Source organism: Mustela putorius, unplaced genomic scaffold (assembly GCF_011764305.1).
Source record: "Mustela putorius furo isolate JIRA1106 unplaced genomic scaffold, ASM1176430v1.1 tig00003845_pilon_pilon_pilon, whole genome shotgun sequence".
Lineage (NCBI taxonomy): Eukaryota > Metazoa > Chordata > Mammalia > Carnivora > Mustelidae > Mustela > Mustela putorius.
The window spans coordinates 59,561,570-59,583,021 of NW_025421998.1; the positions used below are offsets into that span (position 1 = coordinate 59,561,570).

General features: G+C 41.8%; 1 protein-coding gene across 3 annotated transcripts in view; it reads left to right on the plus strand.

Moving 5' to 3' along the window:
- Positions 1 to 21,452, plus strand: part of CREB5 (cAMP responsive element binding protein 5) — a 402,725-nt gene that overhangs the window by 366,607 nt on the left and 14,666 nt on the right. For 2 of the 3 annotated variants that reach the window (XM_045062826.1, XM_045062828.1), the window contains exons 8-9: positions 15,797 to 16,120; positions 20,171 to 20,401. In XM_045062826.1, coding sequence (XP_044918761.1) covers positions 15,797 to 16,120; positions 20,171 to 20,401 — 555 coding nt within the window. The remainder of the gene's footprint in view (positions 1 to 15,796; positions 16,121 to 20,170; positions 20,402 to 21,452) is intronic. The other variant, XM_045062827.1, reaches the window with a different exon arrangement.

Consider the following 21,452-nt stretch of genomic DNA (forward strand, 5'->3'; position numbering starts at 1 on the left):
TGGAGAGCCTGCTTCTTCCTCTGTCTCTGCCTGCCTCTCTGCCTACTTGTGATCTCTCTGTCAGATAAATAAATAAAATCTTAAAAAAAAAAAAAAAGAGAGAGAGAGAGAGGCAAAGAGAGAGGGGGAAGCAGGCTACCCGCTGAAGAGAGAGCCCAATGTGGGGCTCGACCCCAGGACCCTGGGATCATGACCTGAGCTGAAGGCAGAGGCTTTAACCTACTGAGCCACCCAGGTGTCCCTAGATGTATTTACTTTTGTTGGATTCTGATTTAAAGCCTTGTTTTCTCCTTAGGCAAATTATTTGGGGTCAGTCACAGAAGAGTATAATATTTATTTCTTTTTTAAAAATGGATTTTAGTACATATTCTTCCTACTTCTAGAAAGAATTTTGAACTGCTAAATAATACAAATTAATGCAGTGCATTTTAAAAAAATAGCCCTCATCTAAATAACATTACCCAACTGTAAGAAGTTTAGTGTTTGACTATTGACAGTTGTCCTCTTTGGCAAAGTATATGATATTGGGTGTCCCACCAAGGAAGCTTAATAATGATATACTTCCTGTAGTGAATGGGTTTTGGAAGGAAATCAAAGGATACTTTGGAGCAGAAGAAAAGAAAGAAAGAGGAAAAACTAGCAGGCACTGAAATGATACCAAGAAAAACAATCTACCCTCCTACTTTAAAAAGATTCCCACTTGATGGGCTTGGTCCCTTCAGTTAGTCAGACCAGAACTGAGTGGTGAGCTCACTTACGGTGGACACACTGGAGAAAATGTCTCAATTCATACCCAGATCTGCCACATGTGCTCTGAAGGAGAAGCAGGCTATAAATGTAGATGGCCCTTCCCCTGGTCGGTTGGGCTTCACTCGTGTGAAGACGACAGCCCCAAACCTGCTCCTCAAACATGACACCGTTCTGAAAGTCGGGCTGGATGCTGGATGGAATGTGTCCCAAAAACGGGAGAACAACTCTCCAGTGCTTCAAATACCATCACTATTTCCACTTGGCTTAGTGGTTGACACATTTGGTTAACCATTTTGTTAGCCTCTGGTTAACCACGCATGGTTTGAAAACCTCGCAGAAGTGGGAAAGTGTCTATATATGATGTTACCCATATAAAAACAACCCTATGAGATGCAATTTCTTCCTTACCTGCCACATCAAATCCAGACAGTCTTACTAGCATATGGTGAAAAGAAGAAACCACTTGATAATACCCTTTGGTGATGAATTTATCCGGAAACGAGAGTGGAATGGACACTTCTCTAAAAAAGGGAATTGGACTTGTTGGAGTTTGAAACGCTTTGACTCAATGTCATATTCACTTCTCTTTTACAATGATTCTGCCTTATCATTGTAAATTAATAAATAGAAATATTGGAGCCCTTGGGTCGAGCATGTTTTCCAGCTCCAGGTAGAGCTGACTTCCTTCCCCTCTTTCTACTCTTCTATACATCTGCTTCCTTTCTCTCTGTCCTTTTGCTTCTTTCCTTCCTTCCTTGACTTCTCCACCATAGCCGCTTATTGTCTGTGAGCTTTCTTCTAACCAGACAAGCTGTCAGGCTGCACCACAAAGAGCAGCAGGTTCAAACCCCTTCTCTATTTACAGCCCAAAAGGTAAAAACACTAATTCAAAGGGATACGTGCATCCCGGTGTGTTTATAGCAGCATTATTTACAATAGCCAAATTATGGAAGCAGCCCAGGTGGTGTCCATTGATAGGTGAATGGATAAATAAGTTGTAGGGTATGTGTGTGTGTGTGTGTGTGTGTGTAAAGTATGTATATATATAAAATATATATTTTCATATATATTTTCAAATATATTTTCATATATTTTATATATAAAATATGTATATATGTATACATATGTAAAATATGTATATATTATATATATAATGGAATATTATTCAGCCATAAAAAGAATGAAATCTTGCCGTTTGCAACAACATAGATAGAACTAGAGAGTATAATGCTAAGTGAAATAAGTCAATCAGAGAAATACAAATACCATGTGATTTCACTCATATGTGGAATTTAAGAAATAAATGAGCAAGGGGGGAAAAGAGGGAGAAAAGCCAAGAAACAGACTACTTTTTTAAGGTTTTATTTATTTATTTATTTGACAGAGAGAGCATAAGCAGGGAGAGCAAGAGAGGGAGAAACAGACTCCCTGCTGAGCAGAGAGCCTGATGCAGGGCTCGATCCCAGGACCCTGAGATCATGACCTGAGCAAAAGGCAGATGCATAATCCACTGAGCAACCCAGGTGCTCCAAGAAACAGGCTCTTGGGGCGCCTGGGTGGCTCAGGGGGTTAAAGCCTCGGCCTTCAGCTCAGGTCATGATCCCAGGGCCCTGAGACTGAGCCCTCCATCAGGCTCTCTGCTCAGCAGGGAGTCTGTTTCCTCCTCTCTCTCTCTGCCTGCTTCTCTGCCTACTTGTGATCTCTGTTTGTCAAATTAAAAAAAAAAAAAAAATCTTTAGGGAAAAAAAAAAAGAAACAAGTTCTTGATGGTTACCAGAGGGGAGATGGGTGGGGGATGGGATAATAGGGGATGGGGATTAGGAGGGCACTTGTCATGATGAGCACCAGGTGATGTATGAAATTGTTGAATCACTATATTGTACACTTGACACTAATATAACACTCTGTTAACTATACTGAAATTAAAATTTTTTAAAAAGAGCTTATAACATCTACAAGAAAATAAAATAATATAACATAATCTTAAAACAAAAGTCCTTTTCTCTGCACTGGCTTCTCAGCAGGGGACTTAACATGTCTTCACTGGAATTTCCTGTATCTCCAGAACATGGGGAGGGATTTTTGCTACCTGCCGCAGAGGCTTACTATCTGCAAAGTGCTTTGCTCTCCCTGGAAGGAAGGTTCTGACTTAGGGCAAGCTACTATAGTACTCTCAGCCCCTAGTGAGCAGTTACTTAAGAGAAATTTGGAGCCAGAAACGAAATTGCTTGAGCAAAAAAGGAGACAGATCATGAAAATGGCATTTTAAACTTGTTAGAAAATAAATTATTAGGCCATTTTCAATTAATCCACCAGAAAGCTTTCTAATTGGCATTTTCAAAATGGTACTCAGTTGTGACAATGTGATTTTTTAAAAAAGATTTTATTTATTTGGCAGAGAGGGACAGGGAGAGAGAACACAAGCAGGGGAAGCAGGAAAGGGAGAAGCAGGCTCCCCGCAGGAAGCCCAACATGGGGATCATTCCCTAGGATCCTGGGATCATGACCCGAACCGAAGGCAGACATTCAACAGACTGAACCACCCAGGTGCCCCAACAATGTGATTTAAAGAGATGGTTCCACATTCCCCTTCCCAGCATCCCCACTAGTTTAGGCAGTAAAATGGTAGATTTAAATTTCTGGTTCATTGAGTTGTACATCAGGGAGACGACAGAAACAAAGAGATAAAAAAGCAGCTTCTCAAGGGCCTGGGATTCCACTCTCAAAAATGGGCCAAACAATTCATGTATTCTGTGGGTGAGGCCTCCTGAAACAAAAAAAGAAAAACTTCAGAGAAAACTCTAAAACTGGAGAACAGCATAGAATACTGGAAATGTTTCAATACATGGTTATTTTATTGTTTTCTTTTTTTTTCCAAATGTGGTTATTAATGGAATTTTTTTTAAAGATTTTATTTATTTATTTGACAGACAGAGATCACAAGTAGGTAGAGAGGCAGGCAGGGAGAGAGGGGGAAGCAGGCTCCCTGCTGAGCAGAAAGCCCAATATGGGGCTCGATCCCAGGACCCTGAGATCATGACCCAAGCCAAAGGCAGAGGCCCCAACCCACTGAGCCACCCAGGCGCCCCTATTAATGGAATTTTAAAAATACATGTGAGAACGAACATCATTTGGATGCACATCAGCTCAGAAATAAGTTGTTACTTACTTTTTGTTTGGCAGTGCTCTGCACCATTATCTTCAAAATTCACCATCATCAGGGCAAAATTCACAAACTCTCCTTATGCTTAACTTTCTGTACACACACCAGTAGCCAGGTTCTCCAGGAATTGTAAATGGCTCCTCTTGGAAATTGCCTATAAGGTAAACACATGGGGTGGGGTGGGGTGGGGAGGGTGTCGATGTTTTTCTGTGGCTTCCCCAAGCCCAGCTTTGTTCACCCTGGTGTGATTTGCCTAAAACACCAAAGACTGTGAGAGTTTTTGTTAGCAATGATGTGTCTTTATTTTGAGTCTGACAGGGATCTCCAGGTCTCTGCTCAGCAGGACCAGGCAGCTCATAGGTGGCAGCAAGGATCCTTTTTTTTTTTTTTTTTAATCATATAATGTATTATTTTTCTCAGGTACAGGTCTGTGATTCCTCAGTCTTACACAACACACAGCACTCACTACAACACATACCCTCCCCAATGCCCATCACCCAGCCATCCAACCCCTTCCCCTCCAGCAACCCTCAGGTTGTTTCCTGAGATTAAGGGTCTCTTATGGTTTGTCCCCCATTCTGGTTTCATCTTGTTTCATTCTTCATGTGCTCAGAGACTGGGGGCTGTTTAGAGATGTGCTGTTGTATGGTCTAAGGGCTGCTGAGTTGATCACTGTATAACCCAGATCTTTAACAGTCAGACCTAGAACTCTCCTTGAACAGTGTAGTGAAACTACCACAAGTTGATTTGACTGTGGACCACTAACATTTGCAAAGTTTAAAAAGGAAGTTAAGCAACACTTTAAGAATCAGAGTTTATTACAATCTCCCTCTCTACCTGCACTGTCCCCAATTCCTCTCCCTCCTCCCCTTTTCCTATTTCAGTGTTAACACACTTTAGAGAACTCAGGCAGGGGTCAGATCAGGAGGCAAAGGAGACCTGGAGAACCAGAAGATATCATTACCATTTTACCAAGGAGAAAGATAGTACAGGACACATATAGAACATGCTAGATGGATTTGGATATAGATACCAAGGGGTAGGACACCTTTTGCTTCATACAATCTACTACCCATAATTAGAGAGAAACACCTAGAGACTTCTTATTATAATAAATTTGTGGTCCCCTTGGCCAGACATCTTATGTCTCTAACAGAGACAGTAATGCACATCTTGCCATCTTCCCACAACTGGAATGAAACCAGAGGACAACGAGGAACAGCTTTCTTGGACAAGTCTCTTCAGGACGAGGCAGAGGTGTGTCCGAGAAAGTCTTTCGAATCCCTAGGAGGCCTTCTAGTTAGACTTTCAGAAACAGAAGTTTGAGTATCTGAATTACTGAGAGATGTCCTTTGGCAGTAGAGTACGGGTGAGGGGGACAGTGCCCACTCAACAGAGCTGTCCTCAGAAGGGCATGGGTCAGGGTCCACTGGAGGGCCCCAGGCCTCTACCCAAGTAGCACATTCACAAGACCTGGACTACTTCATCATGAGGTTCACCAGGATTTGCTGTACATTAAAAAGGATACAGTTTATAGAGCTAAGTGTTGACTGCTGTCCATCTTGCTTAGGATGATAGGAAGTGTCACAGTGAGGAGAAATCCTTTCTATCACTCTTCATTGCACCATGTTTTGCCAAATAATTAGGTCATCCCACTCAGGAAGGGTCCTGGGATGCACATGTGGAGTGAAGCTTGCTTTCCATGGGAACTTGAACTCTGAGTTCTCTTGACTCCTGTGCAATTAAAATCCCAAACTTAATGTTGCCTTAGCATGGATTTTCCATAGCAAATTACAAATGCGAAGTTCTATGTTTCATATATATTTTTCTAACATATGTTACTGCCTATGTTTCTGATTAAAAGCTCGTCCAAAATAAAGTAACAAAGGATTACTTTTTTCCAATAGAACTTTCTTCTTCCATAAAAGCTGGAAATAAGCCCTCACCTAAAATTACCCAGGCTTGCAGGTGCTGGGTTTTTGGGGGTGAGCAGTGTTTGCTAGCAAGACAAAGGGCATTATTCTCCCCACAACCACCACCAGAAGGTGTTCTTTCTGTGGAGAAAATTATAGGCCAGTGCTTCAAAGACATTCCATGGTTAGGCACTACTCCTGGAGACTTGCAGGCGGCAGGCAGGCAGGCAATCAACAAATATTTATTCTAAGCCCACTGTGTATTCAGCACCTTTAAAATTGCCAGGGAAACCAGCCAGGAGGCTGTAATATCTACTAGAGCCAAGTTTGTACCCAAGGTCATCCCATAGTGCTTACGGAGCTCAGTGACCTGAAGGGAGCAAGGAACCCTAAAACTATAATAAGGCAATAGCTCACCTAGGTATGGGGGTATGGGTCGAATATGAAAATAAGACCCAAGAAAAGGCTCTTTAACTAGAGCTTATACTTGACAGGTGTCCCCACTTGCTTTCCTCTTAGCTCTCCGTTAACAGACCCCCAATCCCCATTCCTTGCATGAGCACATGTGCGCGCGCACATACATTACCACCACCACCATCACTATCACCTCTACCCAGAAGCTAAACCCAACTGGATTGATCAATTCATTGTATTTTTTTTTTTAATGAACACTTTTTCAAAATAGGTAAACATGCCAAGATGTGTGGATATAAGAATGTTCATTGCACTGTTATTACAGAGGGAAGAATGGTAACTGCATGTATGTCCACCAGTTGAGAATTGGAATATGGAGAAAATCCAACACCTATCAGACATGATGCTGAGATCTTTGGAAGAGGGGGCAGGGATGCAGGGACATGGGCTTGTATGGTGCACTTCATGGCCCCTGCAGAGGTGAACAGACAGGACTCTCACTCTCTTACATTATGTTTTACAGTCTCGTTTCATTGATGCAACTGAAAGTCACATCAGCTATTTTGATGTGTGCATTACATAATGGTGCTTTATAAATTTGCACGAAATTCCTGCACCCTCTGTTATTCCACTAACTTGCCTTTGGACAGTACTGGGGTTTTGTGCGTTTGGTTTGGTTTTGTTTTTGTTAACTGAGCAGAAGACGTTACCCTGATCCCTGTTCAATTTCTCTCTTTAGACTCCTTGATGCCAGTCTGCCAAAATCTTTTCTTTTTGTATTTAATACTCTCTAACAGCTTTGAACCATACACAGTTGGTGGCTATGGCTTCTGCATTTTCTCTTTAGTTTGAAGCCAGCTAGAAGATGACAGAGCTGTAGGGAAAAGAGGGTGCCAATGTCTTTGCAGAGTAGTCAAATTCCCTGAGACATAGACAAAAATCCGGCATTGACTTTAGCCATTCAAGGGCAAAATATGTTTTTGCCTTTTATTATTCACAATACAGCATTTTACTTAAGGTGACATCAAAGTGAATATTAGTAATCCTCAGACCAAGTCAAGAGTTTCTATTGGCACCTTGTTAAAAGATGAGATTCTTACTCTGCTTTATTTTTAAAATAATTTAATTGACATCCTAGTCATATAAAATGATACAACCATGAATTTGTAAAGTATACATTTCAGGAACATTTAGTACATTCAAAATATTGTGCAATCACCACCTTTACCTAGTTCCAGAACATTCTCTTGGCCCCAAAAGAAAACCCTATACCCATTATACAGTCACTCCTCATTCTCCCCCCCTCCCAAGCCCTGGCAAACACTTATCTGTTTTCTCTCTGTGGATTTACCTATTCTAGGCATTTTGTTTAAATTGAATCATATGAGATACGACCCTCCGTGTCTGGCTTCTTTTATTAAACATGTTTTTAAGATTCATCCTTGCTGTAGCATGTATCAGTACTTCATTCCTTTTCATCGGTGATTAATATTCTATTACTCTTTACTATGAATTTTTAAAGTTGAGAGTAAAACATAGTTTAATGTTAAGAAAAAAAATATTTTTAAATCTTATTTTGTTATTTTTCATCAGAAGCTGGTTGTACCAGCTAGAAGACAACTCCACTCTGTTCCACTAATTATCCCTTATGTCCTTATGGTTTATCATTTATACATTTTCTTTTAAGATTTGATTTATTTGAGAGAGAGAGTGTGTGTGTATGTGTACATGTGCATGTGAAAGAGCATGAGCAGGGAGGAGGGACAGAGGAGAGGGAAAAACAGACTCCCTGCTGAGCAAGGATCTCCACACAGGGTTCGATGCCAGGACCCTGGGATCATGACCTGAGCTGAAGGCAGACACTTAACCGGCTGCGCCACCCGAGGGGCCATGCTTCGAAACCAAGACTTCTCACTCCAAGGCTTCTGTTCTTCTTTTGAAATCCTCTGAAACAATGAGTTTCTTTTGTTATTCTATACATCCATGCAACTCATTTCTCCAGCAGATTCCTACCTCACAGAGACTTCAACTCAGATTCTTCCTCGGATGGGATTGGGAGCTCTGGATTCTGCCCTCATTTGTTGGGTAGATTAAGGCACACAGCTAAAGTGGTTTACTTACCTAAAGGACTGAAAACAGTCTTATAACAGAATTAACACTAGCACTGGCTCTCAGAACATCAGTTTGTTCTGAAATTCACTAAAACGTGTAGCCTCTTAAAATGCTCACCATCCTGCTGATTTATAAAAGGTAGCTACTGAGTCAAAGAGATGCAGGGAAGTGGTATCCGAAATAAAATAATTCTATAAATGTGCCTTCATTAACTTCTTCATTTAATAAGAATCTTCAAAGGCTCACTCTTACAAGACTGTAATTGATATATGATTTGGATATTAATAGGAAAAAGGCTGGCAGGGAAATTGCTAAGATTTCTCTCTGGGGCTTGGTTGGCTTTTTAACCACCACAGTTTAACATATCACCTAGCACTTAGGTCTGCTTTTCCTCATTTTAGAAGTTATATCCACAAGTGGAAAATGGGAGAGTGAAATCAAACACCAAATCTTTTCCTTGCTTTCATTAAAACTGATGAAGTTCTATTTTTCTGAGGTCTCATTCTTATTTGTGAGTTGTCCTTCCATCATTTTCCAGGGTACTGTTGATTTATAATACATTTGTGGGGGGGGGTAGTAATTACATTATCTCTAATATCTTTAGGGTTAATACTTTTTAGTGACAACATGACAAAAAGTAAGAATATTTTTTCCTTCTCAACTTTATAACATCTTGCCCTTCCCGGATCATATCTCCTTCCAACCTGGTAGACTTATTTGAAACTTACTCTCCAAACCAAACCTAAAGCAAATCAATACTTACATTATGAAACCATCAGAGCTAAATAAACCACTGAGTTACATTATTAAAGTTTTGAAAAGAAAGGTATTTTATTCTAAGCAATTAATCCAGGTATAATTTTAGTTAATTATCTCAACGATGATCCTGAAATAAATGTGCATTTTAAGATCCATGATGCTATCAGAGTTATAGGATCTTTTTCAATGGATATCTTGATGCCCAGGTGTGAATCTGGGCATTAAAACGATTTCTAGGGGCACCTGGGTCGGTCAGTCAGTTGAATGGCTAGCTCTTGATTTCAGCTCAGATGTGGATCACAGATCCTTATATCAGGCTCTGCACTTAGCTGGGAGTCTGCTTGGGGATTTTCTCTGTCTCCCACTGCCCCTCCCCCTGCTAGCCCTCACTCTTTCTCTCTCTCTGAAATCAATAAATATTTAAAAAAAAAAAAGTATTTCTGTCTTGGCAATATAAAGCTCAAAGTTTATGTGCCTGACATGTGGCATTATATGACCGGTCTCTTTCTGCCCATCCCTATCTCTCCTCAAGTTTGGGAAGCACTGGGGATCCCAACTGGCCATGTAATAGTCATAAAATTCAGTAGATAAATATCAGGTTTTGTTTTTTGATTTTGTTATTTTTGTTTTGTTACTAATTCAGAGACTTAAAATCAGAAATCCTTGACATCTAGAGCAAGTCAGGAGTCACCGACACTGCAAAGCACCCCTCTGGTGAAGGCACACAGGCTCATACCAGTGACCATGTGGACCATTCAGAAGCCTGTGCTGGCCGTCCTACCTGATTAGTTATGTTTGGAGAAGAGAAAGAAATAAAATTACATTTCGAGCAATACCTTGGGGAGGCCGCTGATGGCAATTATCCTGTGTTCGAAAGGAAATGCGAATATGGATTTTGCCCTTTTTATACAGATAGGCTCTTACTTGTGGTCAACTCCACAACACTACATTTTGATGTTATCACATTTTTTTCTGGAACAAAACCCAACAGCCGTTTTTAATGAAAACCTTTCTCCAAAGAATGTTCCAACCTTCCCCACCCCCACCCAGCTGAATTTCAAATAATGTTTAATTCGGCTTGGCTTTCAGAGTCTGTAAAACATAAGCAATCGGCTGCGCTGAAGATGGAGGAGAAATGTTTTTACAGTTCCACAAATGTTTCTAATTGGCAAGAACGAGTTGTTAATGGGAGATAAATTGCCTGCGGTGGGTGTGGGTGGGTGTGTCACGTGCGTGTGTGCTCACGCAGGCCCACATGCAGGCAACCAGTGGCCGTAATGACGTGCTGGTGTACCTGGGCTTCTCCAGGTGTGCAACACTGCCAACCACCCGGAGCCGGAGATTCGGTGGGGGCCGGGGGGCATGGTTGAGCCCCTGTGGCAGGGCAGAACCAGGGATGGGGACGGGGACAAGGTCCATAGCCGGTTTCTGAACAGGACTCAATCCTGGGCAGCGGGCCCACCACTCTCCCATCGGGAACAGTGAACAAGGATCTTGTAAAATACACAGACCGAAGGAAAATGACCCTTAGTGACTGAAACCAGCTGTGTCAGGCTTCTCGCTGTCTCTCCTGATTTGCTCTCTCAAATAAATGGATGTGGTAGAGGATGAGAGAAAGTAAACAGAATCATTTTTTCTCTCGTGCAGCCACACCTCAGTAAGAGCCTGGTTTTTATAGCTGAAAAATATATGTTTATTTGCTCATTAATTTTCCTCTCTCTCCCTTGCCATTTCTTGGCATTCGGTAGAATGTTATTTAAAACAAGACACAGTTCAGCTTCAAAAAGAAAAACCATTCTGCAAAATACAGCTTGGACTCATTTAATGGTCATTCATCATCTCTGAAAGAGTGGGGTACAAATCTCTTTATTTGGTATACTGTGATGATTTACCCTGCAATGATTCATGTTGGCACGAGGATACAGGGAAGCAAGTATGTTCTTTAGGACTTTCAGAAGTGCCCCGATAACCATTTAGTGGCACTGCTTTCCTTCAAAGACGACATAGGCTGGTGTTCGGATGGTGGGCTCAACCCCAAGGCCTGAGGTTCTCTAAAGGGTGCTTGAAAATCTTCATTTCCTTGCCAAAGTGTGTGTGTTTTCTCCCCAGTGCTGAGAAAGCTTTGGTTTTATTATCTTCCATTTCCTTCCAGTAGTGGCAAATAACGACATGCCTAACGCAGTGCCTGGCACATGGTAGAAGCTCCATCAATACTTGTTGAGGGAAAAAATAATTAAATGGAATGTTATAAGCCGTATTAGTATTATCGTCTTGGCATGAAATATGCAACAATGGACTTGAGGCCATCAAGTAATTTCCCTTATCAGGATAAGCTAATTATTTGAGATGAAGATCTGATGCAGAGCATTTATTGGTCAGGCTCCATTTGCTCCTAATTTAAGGTGAGAAAGTTGTTTGTAGGATTGAAGGGATAACATAGTGACCCACGACTACATAGCTTTTCAATTTTCCATAACACTTTTTCAGGAAAGGGTTTCAAGAGAAAGTTAAGCCACATTCCTTTTGTTTCTTTACGTTTAATTTTTTCCTTTATCATTTTTCGGAGGGCAGGCTAGGTATGGAGCGGGAAGCTCTCTTGACAGTATTTCTACTGCCTGTCTGCCTGCGTGACTTCTGTAGTCTTTTCTGCCGACTTTGGTTGACTGATGGAGTCATCCCTCCAGACAAATAGCACCTGCAGTGATCCAAGATGAAAATGCTGCATCCTCATGAGCCTCAGAGGTTTCTTTTATTCATTCATTCCTTCATCTATTCTTCGTTCATCTTTACCTTCATTACCAAACTATGAATTTAGTGCCTACTACATACTAGGCCCTGTGCTAAAGCTGCCACTTTAACAGCTGCGCAAAATCCAAGGTGGGTCCTGCTCTCATGAAGCTTTACAGTTTGGAATGGTTGATGGATATGAACTGAATAATCACATTAAAAATCATAACTACAGATTGAAATTAGAAGAGGAATATGACCCTACTGGGACTATGCAATAATAGGAATTGATTTTTACCAGGAGACCAGGGAGAATTTTACTAAGAAGGAACCAAGAGCTAAGCGCTATGAAATGTCTGAAGAGGGAGGCCTGGGTGGCAGAGTCCGTTGAGCATCCGACTCTTGGTTTTGTCTCAGGTTGTGATCTCATGGGTCAGGGTTGGGAGCCCCCGCCTGAGGCTCTGGGCAGGGCAGGTGGGGAGTCTGCTTGAAGATTCTCTCCCTCTGCCCCTCCCCCCACTCACGTGCACTCTCTCGCTTTCTCCCTAAAATAAGTAATTCTTCTAAAAATAAAATGTCTGAAGAAAGGGAAAGAACATTTCAGGCAAGAAGACTATCAAATGCAAAGTCCTGTGGAACTGCGTGGGAAGAGCAAGGGCTGATGGGAAGACAGGGCCACACCCCTCAGTGTCTGCGCATATGCCATATTGTCTTCTGAACATTAGAAAGACAAAAGGGTCATAAACCCAAAGGTGAGGAGGAAGTGGGGACAAGAAAGAAGGGACACATGGACTTTATCAGAGTGGGGGGAGGGCGAGTGGGGAGGGGAAATACAAGTATCCATTCTTCACAAATATAACAGAGGAGGTGATCCCCATAGGCCCAGGATCCTTTGCTGCACTGGAGCTTCCTGGAAATTCTTGTATTTGCGCTTCTGTCTGCCAAGTTTCAGAAAGAGTGTATTTGGATCTTCATTGTGTGTCTGAGTAACCATACGCTGGACCACGTAGCAATGGCATCTTGTCTTTTCATTTTATCATAGACCTATCTCTTCTTTCTGCCTTTCTTTGGATGATAAGGAGGTGGCATAAAATAGTTCATAATTGTTTTTGGCAAGTGTGCATGGTGTGCCTTCTGGCACCTTCTTTCTTGGTTTAGAGAATAGGCTGTGGAGGTAGCATGCCTCTACAGATCTCTCTAGTGGTGTGTGAGCTTGGGCCAGTGGCTTAGTCTCTCTTTTAGCCTTGCAGGATTGGTCTAAGGATTAGGGGAGACTGAGGAGTGGCGTGTGGCAAGTGCTTGAATAATGCCAGCCATGGTTATTAGCTGGTTTTACTCATATAGAAAGGTGTCGAAGATCTATTGTTAAGGAGAACAAAGGCAAATTACTTGGGACTGGTGTTTAGCAGGAGAAGAGTAGGCAGGTGCCTTTAGTCTTTCACCCCATATTCTTATGATAGTTGATTTTTTTTTTTACGACATAGCTATATGTTTTCATAATAATGAAACTGCAAAAAACAGTTGAGAAAATTTATCAACACTACCTAATTTCAAAAAACAAAAACAAAACAACAACAGTGATTTCATTATAATCTTTTCCATAATTTTCTTCACCCTTAAGTTTGGAGATCTCATTTGGAAACTTTTCTTGGGCTAAAGAAGCACATATCTAAAGTCCAGCAATTCATTTTATTTTATTACTTCTTTTGCTTATGTTATATTCAAAGAAGAATCTAAGTTCCATGCTATTACTATCCCCCTGTGATAAAATTATTCTCCTTATTCCTCCGCCTCTGCATATGCATGTAGAAAAATGCCACTCAGCCACCAATATAAACAGTGTGTTTGGTTCATTGGTTGCTGACTTTACTTTCAACCATTGCTTAAATTTTTGTAACAAGTGTTTTTATAAAAATAATGAAATCATTTCAAAAACTGGAGTTGAGGAGTATGAGTTCACTTTTCTGTGTAGCAATAAACACAATACCCAGCATCTAATCTTTCCCAGGGATTCAGGAAGCTTAACTTCTTCAGGATTACTACGATGAAGGTCAGGAGATGATACTCATGAAAGAGGAAGCAAGTAGGCTTACTGGTCACTGAATCTGGATGTAGGAAATGTTTTCAATGATTATCTAATGTTAAGATAAAGTCTGCCACATACTACCCTCCCTTTTATTTTCTTTTTCTTTATAAGTGGAGGTTCTTGGGACGCCTGGGTGGCTCAGTCGATTATGCATCTGCTTTTGACTCAGGTCATGATCCCAGGGTCCTGGGATCCAGTCCTGCTTTGGGCTCCCTCAGTGGGGAGCCTGCTTCTCCCTCTATTCCCCACTTGTGCTTTTTCTCTCACTATCTCTGCCTCTGTCTCTCAAGTAAATAAATGACAAACACTCACACATGGAGGTTCTTTGTGTTTAACTAAAGGTTTTGATGAATTCAATTGGTATTCAACAATAGCTTACTCTACCCAGTCGAGAATCATTAATATTATACAGGGCTGGAACATGGTTGCTTTGATGCTCATTTAAATACAACTCTTCCTTTCTGCAGTGATTGAACAACACTGTCATTAATTAGATAAGAATACAAATCTGGAGAGAACTTTGAGTCCCCTAGCAAATATTTCATGGAGCCAGCGTGAGCTTGCCAACCAGACTAACATCACTACAGAAGATACGTTTCCAAGGAATAACTGTATTATACAGTACTTAGCACATTGTGCCCCTCAGGATATGATGATAATTGCCTGTGTACAAGAAAAGGCAATTTTGAAGAAACTGTGACTAAGCTGATTACCAACTGATTCTTTAAATCGGGGCCAACAAACTATGGCCCATGGGCCAAATCTGGCCCGCTGCCTAATTTTGCAAAGCGTCTGAGCTAAAAATGTTTTTTACATTTTTAAGTGATGAAAAATCAAAAGTAGAATAGCATTTCATGTCATGTGGAAATTATATGGGATTCAAACTTCCTGTCCCTGAATAAAGTTGTGTTAGAATACAGCATGCTCATTCATTTACACACTGTCTACAGCTGCTTTTGCCCCAAAAGAGCAGAATTCAGTAATTGTGACAGAAAGCATAAGGCGTGCCATGATAAAAATATTTACTATCTGACTTTTTCTAGAAAAGGTTTGCTGATCCCAACTTCAGATTCAGGTAGAAGTCATTTATGTGCACGTCTGTGTGCTTGTTAATGGATAATACTGTGGGGTTAGAAATATACCCAATGATATGGCCATCAAAGAAGCTCTAGAATGCAGTCCTCCAAATCTTTCTGGGTCCCTCATTTCCTTCCCAAAATAAGAAGTTACTGCATGAGAGACATCAGGTTATCAGGAAGGACTTTGAGAGATCTCATGATAACAAATGGAGAAGACCTACCTACTGCCTCCAAAAGTTATAGATCATGAATCTAATTTAAAGCCCAAAATAACATCAGTACTCTCCCTGTATTCTGAAATTTGAAGTTATTTCCTCTTTGTACTCAAGAAGTCTTTTGAGAGGAAGAAGTCTTTCATTCTTGTGAGCCTTACAAAATACAGTGCTGTATCAGATGTGCTGTTCGTTCAGTGGCATTATCATATTAAGTGGTTTTATTTGGTTTATGCTTATATTCAGCTGCTGATAGGATATGGTGATAATCGATATTAGGAAATTAGTATGAAATACCTTTTAGTAGACTGTCTAAATCTTGACAGGATATCCTGCTTACCTGCTGTGACAGTTGAATTAACATTTCCAGCTGATATTGACCCTCCTACCTACTAAAATATAGATGAAAACTTGAAATTAATATAAAAGTCATAGCACCAACCAGTAAACAAATGTTAGCATTATTATTACTAGCAGGAGCACCATAACATGGAATTGAAAATATGAGTCCTTTTGATTCAAAATCCCTCTTCTGTACACAACTGACCTCAGTTGTCCCCTCTTGTTTTGTTCTGTTTCAGAGGTTGAAGGCCGCGTTGACTCACCACCCTGCTGCCATGTCAAATGGGAATATGAACACCATGGGACACATGATGGAAATGATGGGCTCCCGGCAGGACCAGACGCCACACCATCACATGCACTCACACCCGCATCAGCACCAGACACTGCCAGCCCATCACCCGTACCCACACCAGCACCAGCACCCAGCCCACCACCCTCACCCTCAACCCCATCACCAGCAGAACCACCCACATCATCACTCCCACTCCCACCTCCACGCGCACCCTGCACATCACCAGACCTCGCCACACCCACCCCTGCACTCCGGCAACCAAGCACAGGTAGAGCCTTTTATGATCTCTTTCCCCCTTGTTGTTGTCAGTGTGAGCTCTGATGCGGGGCCCATTGGCAGCAAGCTGGTTTGACGAGCTTGGGTGTTCTGTCTGACACTTGGGGGGGCTCTGTTCTTTCTTAGGAGGTAAGGGTGACCCATAAGGCCCTCCCAGATCCTAGTTTCTAGAAATAATATGGTAAATACCAGTTCTAGTCCCTGGGGGCAAATGTAAGCTTCAAGTTCTCCAAAATCTGTTTTTTGTTTTTGTTTTTGCAGTGAGTTACAAAGGTAACTCTAAAAAAAGTAATACTGATGGAAGGATTAGGAAAAACTGAAGCATCTGAGGAAAGATGTGAATAAAGAATGAGGAAAATAAGTTAATCCTAGCTGTGTTTTTAACTGCAGTGCTTTTTCACGTAAAAACTCAATTTTGACACCTCTAAAATGGAAGTTAAATACAATGGACAGTCTTCTGGATAAAACCAAATGCTAAAAAGCTAAAGAATAACAGTTCTAGGCAGACAAAGAAGCTGGGTAAGGATGATAGGGCATAAGGTGCTGGGTAAATGAGGAAGAGAAGTGACTCATGCCACCTAGTGTGAAATGCGTTGGAGGGAGCCGACAGAGAGCCAAGCTCTGTAGATGATTGGTTCTAGAGAAAGGCCAAATCCCAGGGGTGGAGAGTCACCAGAAGTGGCTAGAAAGAAAGCCAGCATTTAGACGCAACTGAAAGAGGGTTGGGGGACCAGGCAGACGTTATGTCACCCAGCCCAAGAAGAGAGGCGGGTCCGTGTATCCAAGTAAGTTTTAGTAAGTGGAGGAAGGGCATGTCTAGGAGCATGGCTGGCCCTAGATACTTTGGATCTTTAAGCAGGATGAACTTTGTCAGTCCCCTCCACCCATTCTACACTGCCAGGTTCCAACCAGTTGGGTCAGAGTGGTGTTGGGAGCTTGGAATCTCCAAATAACACTTATTCACCATCTCTTCCATCGTCTGCCTCCAGACCTCACCCAAGGTAGTTTGGGACCTTTAGAACCCTCTCCTCTATTACACACCAAACTTGGACGGCCACCCACAAAATGGGTCATTCACAAGTATTCTCTGTTCTATTCAATAGATAAGCTTGTTCATTAGGTCAGCTGACTTTTGCAAAGGTAGTTAGAGGAGTTCTATATAGTGAGGAAGAGTGCAGGCTTTGGAGTGAGAAATCTGTAAATTCTTTTCCCACCTTACTTGCTATGTGACTATAGTCGGTCAGCTAACTCCCTGAGCTTCCGTGGTCCATTTGCAAAATGGGGTAATGGTAGACAAAACTCATAGACTTTTAGGAGTATTAAGACTATGTTTGTAAAGCTCCTGACACAGGAATCAATACATGTTAGGCATGATTAATTTCCAAACTGAAGTAATATGATAGATGTTTACCAAGTGGTTCATCAATAAAATGCCACCCGAAGCACCTTTTTAGTCAAATGCCATAGTAGGACATGGAGACCTTTAGAAGGGACAGAGAAAACTAGAAGTGCAAAGACAGGCAAATAAATTCACATGTGCACTTTTTTTTTTTTAAGGAAAAGGATAACATCAAGCTTTGGTTGCCTTGTCAGCTAGTTACTTCACAGACAAGTTTAACCGTTAGTTGCATATAAAAGCCATTCATTAGCTAATTACCAATTAGCCAATTGCCCTCCATTTCAAGTCAGTAAGTGGCCAATTGTATATGCAATTAGTTAATTGCTATTATAATTAGCTGCACAAACAGTTGCTTTTTAATCCCATACTAAAGAGAAAGAATACAGATTACTCTTGTTAAAATTTGAACAAGATCATTCAGACAGTACTCAAAATGCCACTCTTAAATTGTATGAACTTGGCTGATTACAGAGATCTTGTCATATTGCTTAAGCGTATAATGATTAAAGCATTAGGAACAGAAGTTTATTAAGGCCCTCCCAACTGTGAGATTCTAATATGACTTGGAATAAATTTGTCTTTATGAAATAACAAATCGTTATTTTTTAATCAAAACTTCAGAGCCAACAGAATTCTATTTTAAAAATAAGTAACGATAATTACCAAGGGCATAAATTCTGGTCTTAGGGCTGCATTTGCACTTCCTCCTGGCTGCTTAGGATTCTCTTGCATGTACAGATGTGCTTTCTGAGTCCTGGTGTCACTCCTCAGTCACTAGAGATTCGTCTTATCCAAACTCCACTTTGAAACCTGAACCTGGACTGAGCCTGTAACCATCACATAACTTACCCTGTTGGGAAAAGGCACAGGACAAGTGTCAGAGATAGAGCTTGGTTGAAGTTGGAGTGGGAGAATGTAAGGCCTTGGCAATGGAGAGCCAAACCCAGTTTTGCCTACTTAAGAATCTTGTCCAGTGCTGACAACTAGACATCACGAATTCTCAAAATGTATAGGCAAAAATAGCCAAGTTTGCAGATTCCTTTCTAATGCTTTGCTTTGAGGTCATTAGCTCAGCACCTAGCACCTGAAATGACAAGTGCTATACCTTTGCCAGTAACAAGGATTACATCTTCACCAGCCACTCTGGTGAGTAAGACCTTCAACGGTTAATTCATTGTGTTATTTCTCTGTGATAGGGAGGAAAGGAATCACCAATAAGCAATTTTAGAAAATGTCTCTGGTTTAAATAAAATGACCAATGTGCAGTCCAACTTCAGTCCTAAGCCTAATTCTTCTACAGTGAGTTATATTTGCTTTGATAGAGTTTGATATAAAAATATATCACTTTCAGTCAGCTGATGTCAACTAGTAGCCATGATTAGTACAATTACAGTCATTCTGATTGATTTCAGTGACAGAATTAGAATGTGGTAGGAAAGGTTGCTGCGCTTTCTTTTAAACACTTTTTTGTTGTTGTTGTTGTCTATTTCTGTAGGTTGAATGTCTCTTATAAAACAACTTTATAGATATTACAGCCATAAGTCTGAGGGACTGAGAAATGAGAAGGGGAAAAAAAAAGCCACCCTATATTGAGAGCGAAGAAAGGGAAAAGGAGTGTGGTACATTAGGGAAGGCATTAGGTGTCCAGACACATAAAGAGGCAGTCGTGGAAATTTCGCTCAGTGCTATGTGTCAGCCTCATGAAGGGACATAAAGCTGTATGGGCATGAGTCTCCAAAACTTTAGATACTGCTGAGCCCTTTGTAGCTCTTAGAAGGAATCTAGGAGTATAGTAAAAATTTTTAATACAGTGCTTTGCCACTGCTAGGGTTTCCTTACAATATAAGTGTGTGGTGACTCCCAACCATCCCTCCCTGCAGCACAGACAAGGTGTATCACAGACCTCAGGGCCGCTCTGGGCATCCCTCACATAGGCCCCGCTTCTAGCCACCTGGAAAAGCCTGTCTCCGGCAGAGCTCCAAGGAGCAGATGGACCCACCTGGAATTTGCAGGTCCAACTAGACCCTTTGTGCTAAGAGCTCTGAAATGGAAAAAATAGGATTTCATCTGCTTTCCGGGCTTCAGAGGGTTCTTTTGGTAGGAGTCACAGTGATGATTATGTCCCAGAGGTGTGCTCTAGGAACATGGTTTTAACACCAGGAGAATGGAAGCCTGCCCAGAAGGAGCTTTCTGCAGATGACAGAAGATGCATCAGTATTAGGACAATAATCCTGCTCTCTCTCTTCTCACCTGCAGTCCTGCATTGGCACATTAAACTTTATAAAATGGACCTTAAATAAAACATGTTTAACATCTGAAGGAGAAAAAAACAAAACATAACAAAAAAAAACCCGTTTCCTCTGCCATGATTCAGCCAAATGCCTGTCAGGGAAAAATCTATTTGACTCTGTTTCACAAGTCGTTTTTACGTCTTGCCAAAATATCACAGAAGATAGTTCGGCAATGCTTTTTCTTTTCATGAGCATGATTTCACTGTTGACTTCGCTCTTAGAAAACAAGTCTGATCTGCTTACTAAAGCAGCCGACCCTCTGTGCTTTGTGTTCCAACACCAGCTTGGGTTTCCTCTCTCACCCAGCATGTTCCTTCTCTGCCCCCACCCGCCCCCCCCCCCTCGTGCCCAGCAGGTCTCACCAGCGACACAACAGATGCAGCCAACCCAGACAATACAGCCGCCCCAGCCCACAGGAGGCCGCCGGCGAAGGGTGGTGGACGAGGATCCCGACGAGAGGCGGAGGAAATTTCTGGAACGGAACCGGGCAGCTGCCACCCGCTGCAGACAGAAGAGGAAGGTCTGGGTGATGTCACTGGAAAAGAAAGCAGAAGAACTCACCCAGACAAACATGCAGCTTCAGGTGCAGGCCACTGTCTCTTTTCTCGGGACTCAAAGGCCCTGTGTACGGTTGGCATTTCCTGCCTCCCGGCGGGCACTTGTTGACCTAAGCAGTACTACCTCACATTCGCCCACAGAGCAACTGCACTTACTTCCCAAGGTTTATTCACTCTAGGACCCTGTACAAAACAAAATAAGTGTTCAGTTTCAACCCAACCTGTCTACGAAGCTCTGAGGAGGGAGAGCCTGCTCAGCTGAGTTATAGGGCTGAGAGCACTGGCTTTGGTTGGACGGAGGTCCACACTCTTGTTCAGCAATTAGTTGTGTTTAACCTCCATGGCCCTCGGTCTCCTCATCTATAAAATGGGAATCGTAGAGTTGTTGGGAGTCATAAGTGAACTCATGTCTACAAAGCAGTTTTCCCAGTATCTAGCACATAATAAATCTTCAGCCCAACCATAGTTCTTTATATTCACCAGGGAGAGGGTGGCTTTGAGTCCCACTAGGTTACCTCTGTTTTGGTTTCATGGAAGAAAGGAACATTTATAGTTGTTGTTTTACTCTATAAGAAAAGACATGTTCCCATCTCATTTTCAAACTCAACAAGATTTGAATGTTGTGGGATATTTCCCTTTCGTGGGTCGCTCAGTGGGGGACATTTTTTCAACAAGGCCCCTTTAGGGAACATTTGCGAGAAGGAGAGAAAAGTCTTGTACCAGGGCCTCTGTGGCAGACTTCATGCCATACAAATGATACGCCCCGGGAGTCTGTTCTCACACAAAAAGAAATGCCCCCTCCACCAGCAGAAAGGGAACAACTAAATAGATTATGTGGCAAGCATGCCCGGAGGGCAATAAAAGTTAGAGATTATAGCCTGGTGCTTCTAGGAGCAGAGAGAAAGTCTGAAGAGAGGAGGGAAGGGAGGAAAGATTGCCCCAAATAGGGAGGATCTGTACCTTAGTAGTTTGTAGGTCACCTTTCCCTTCCACCACCCGGTTCTCTGTGCGTCCTTAGAATGGAACACTAGGAGTACCAAACCCCCAAAGTTTTTGCATATTCCATGCATTCAAAGG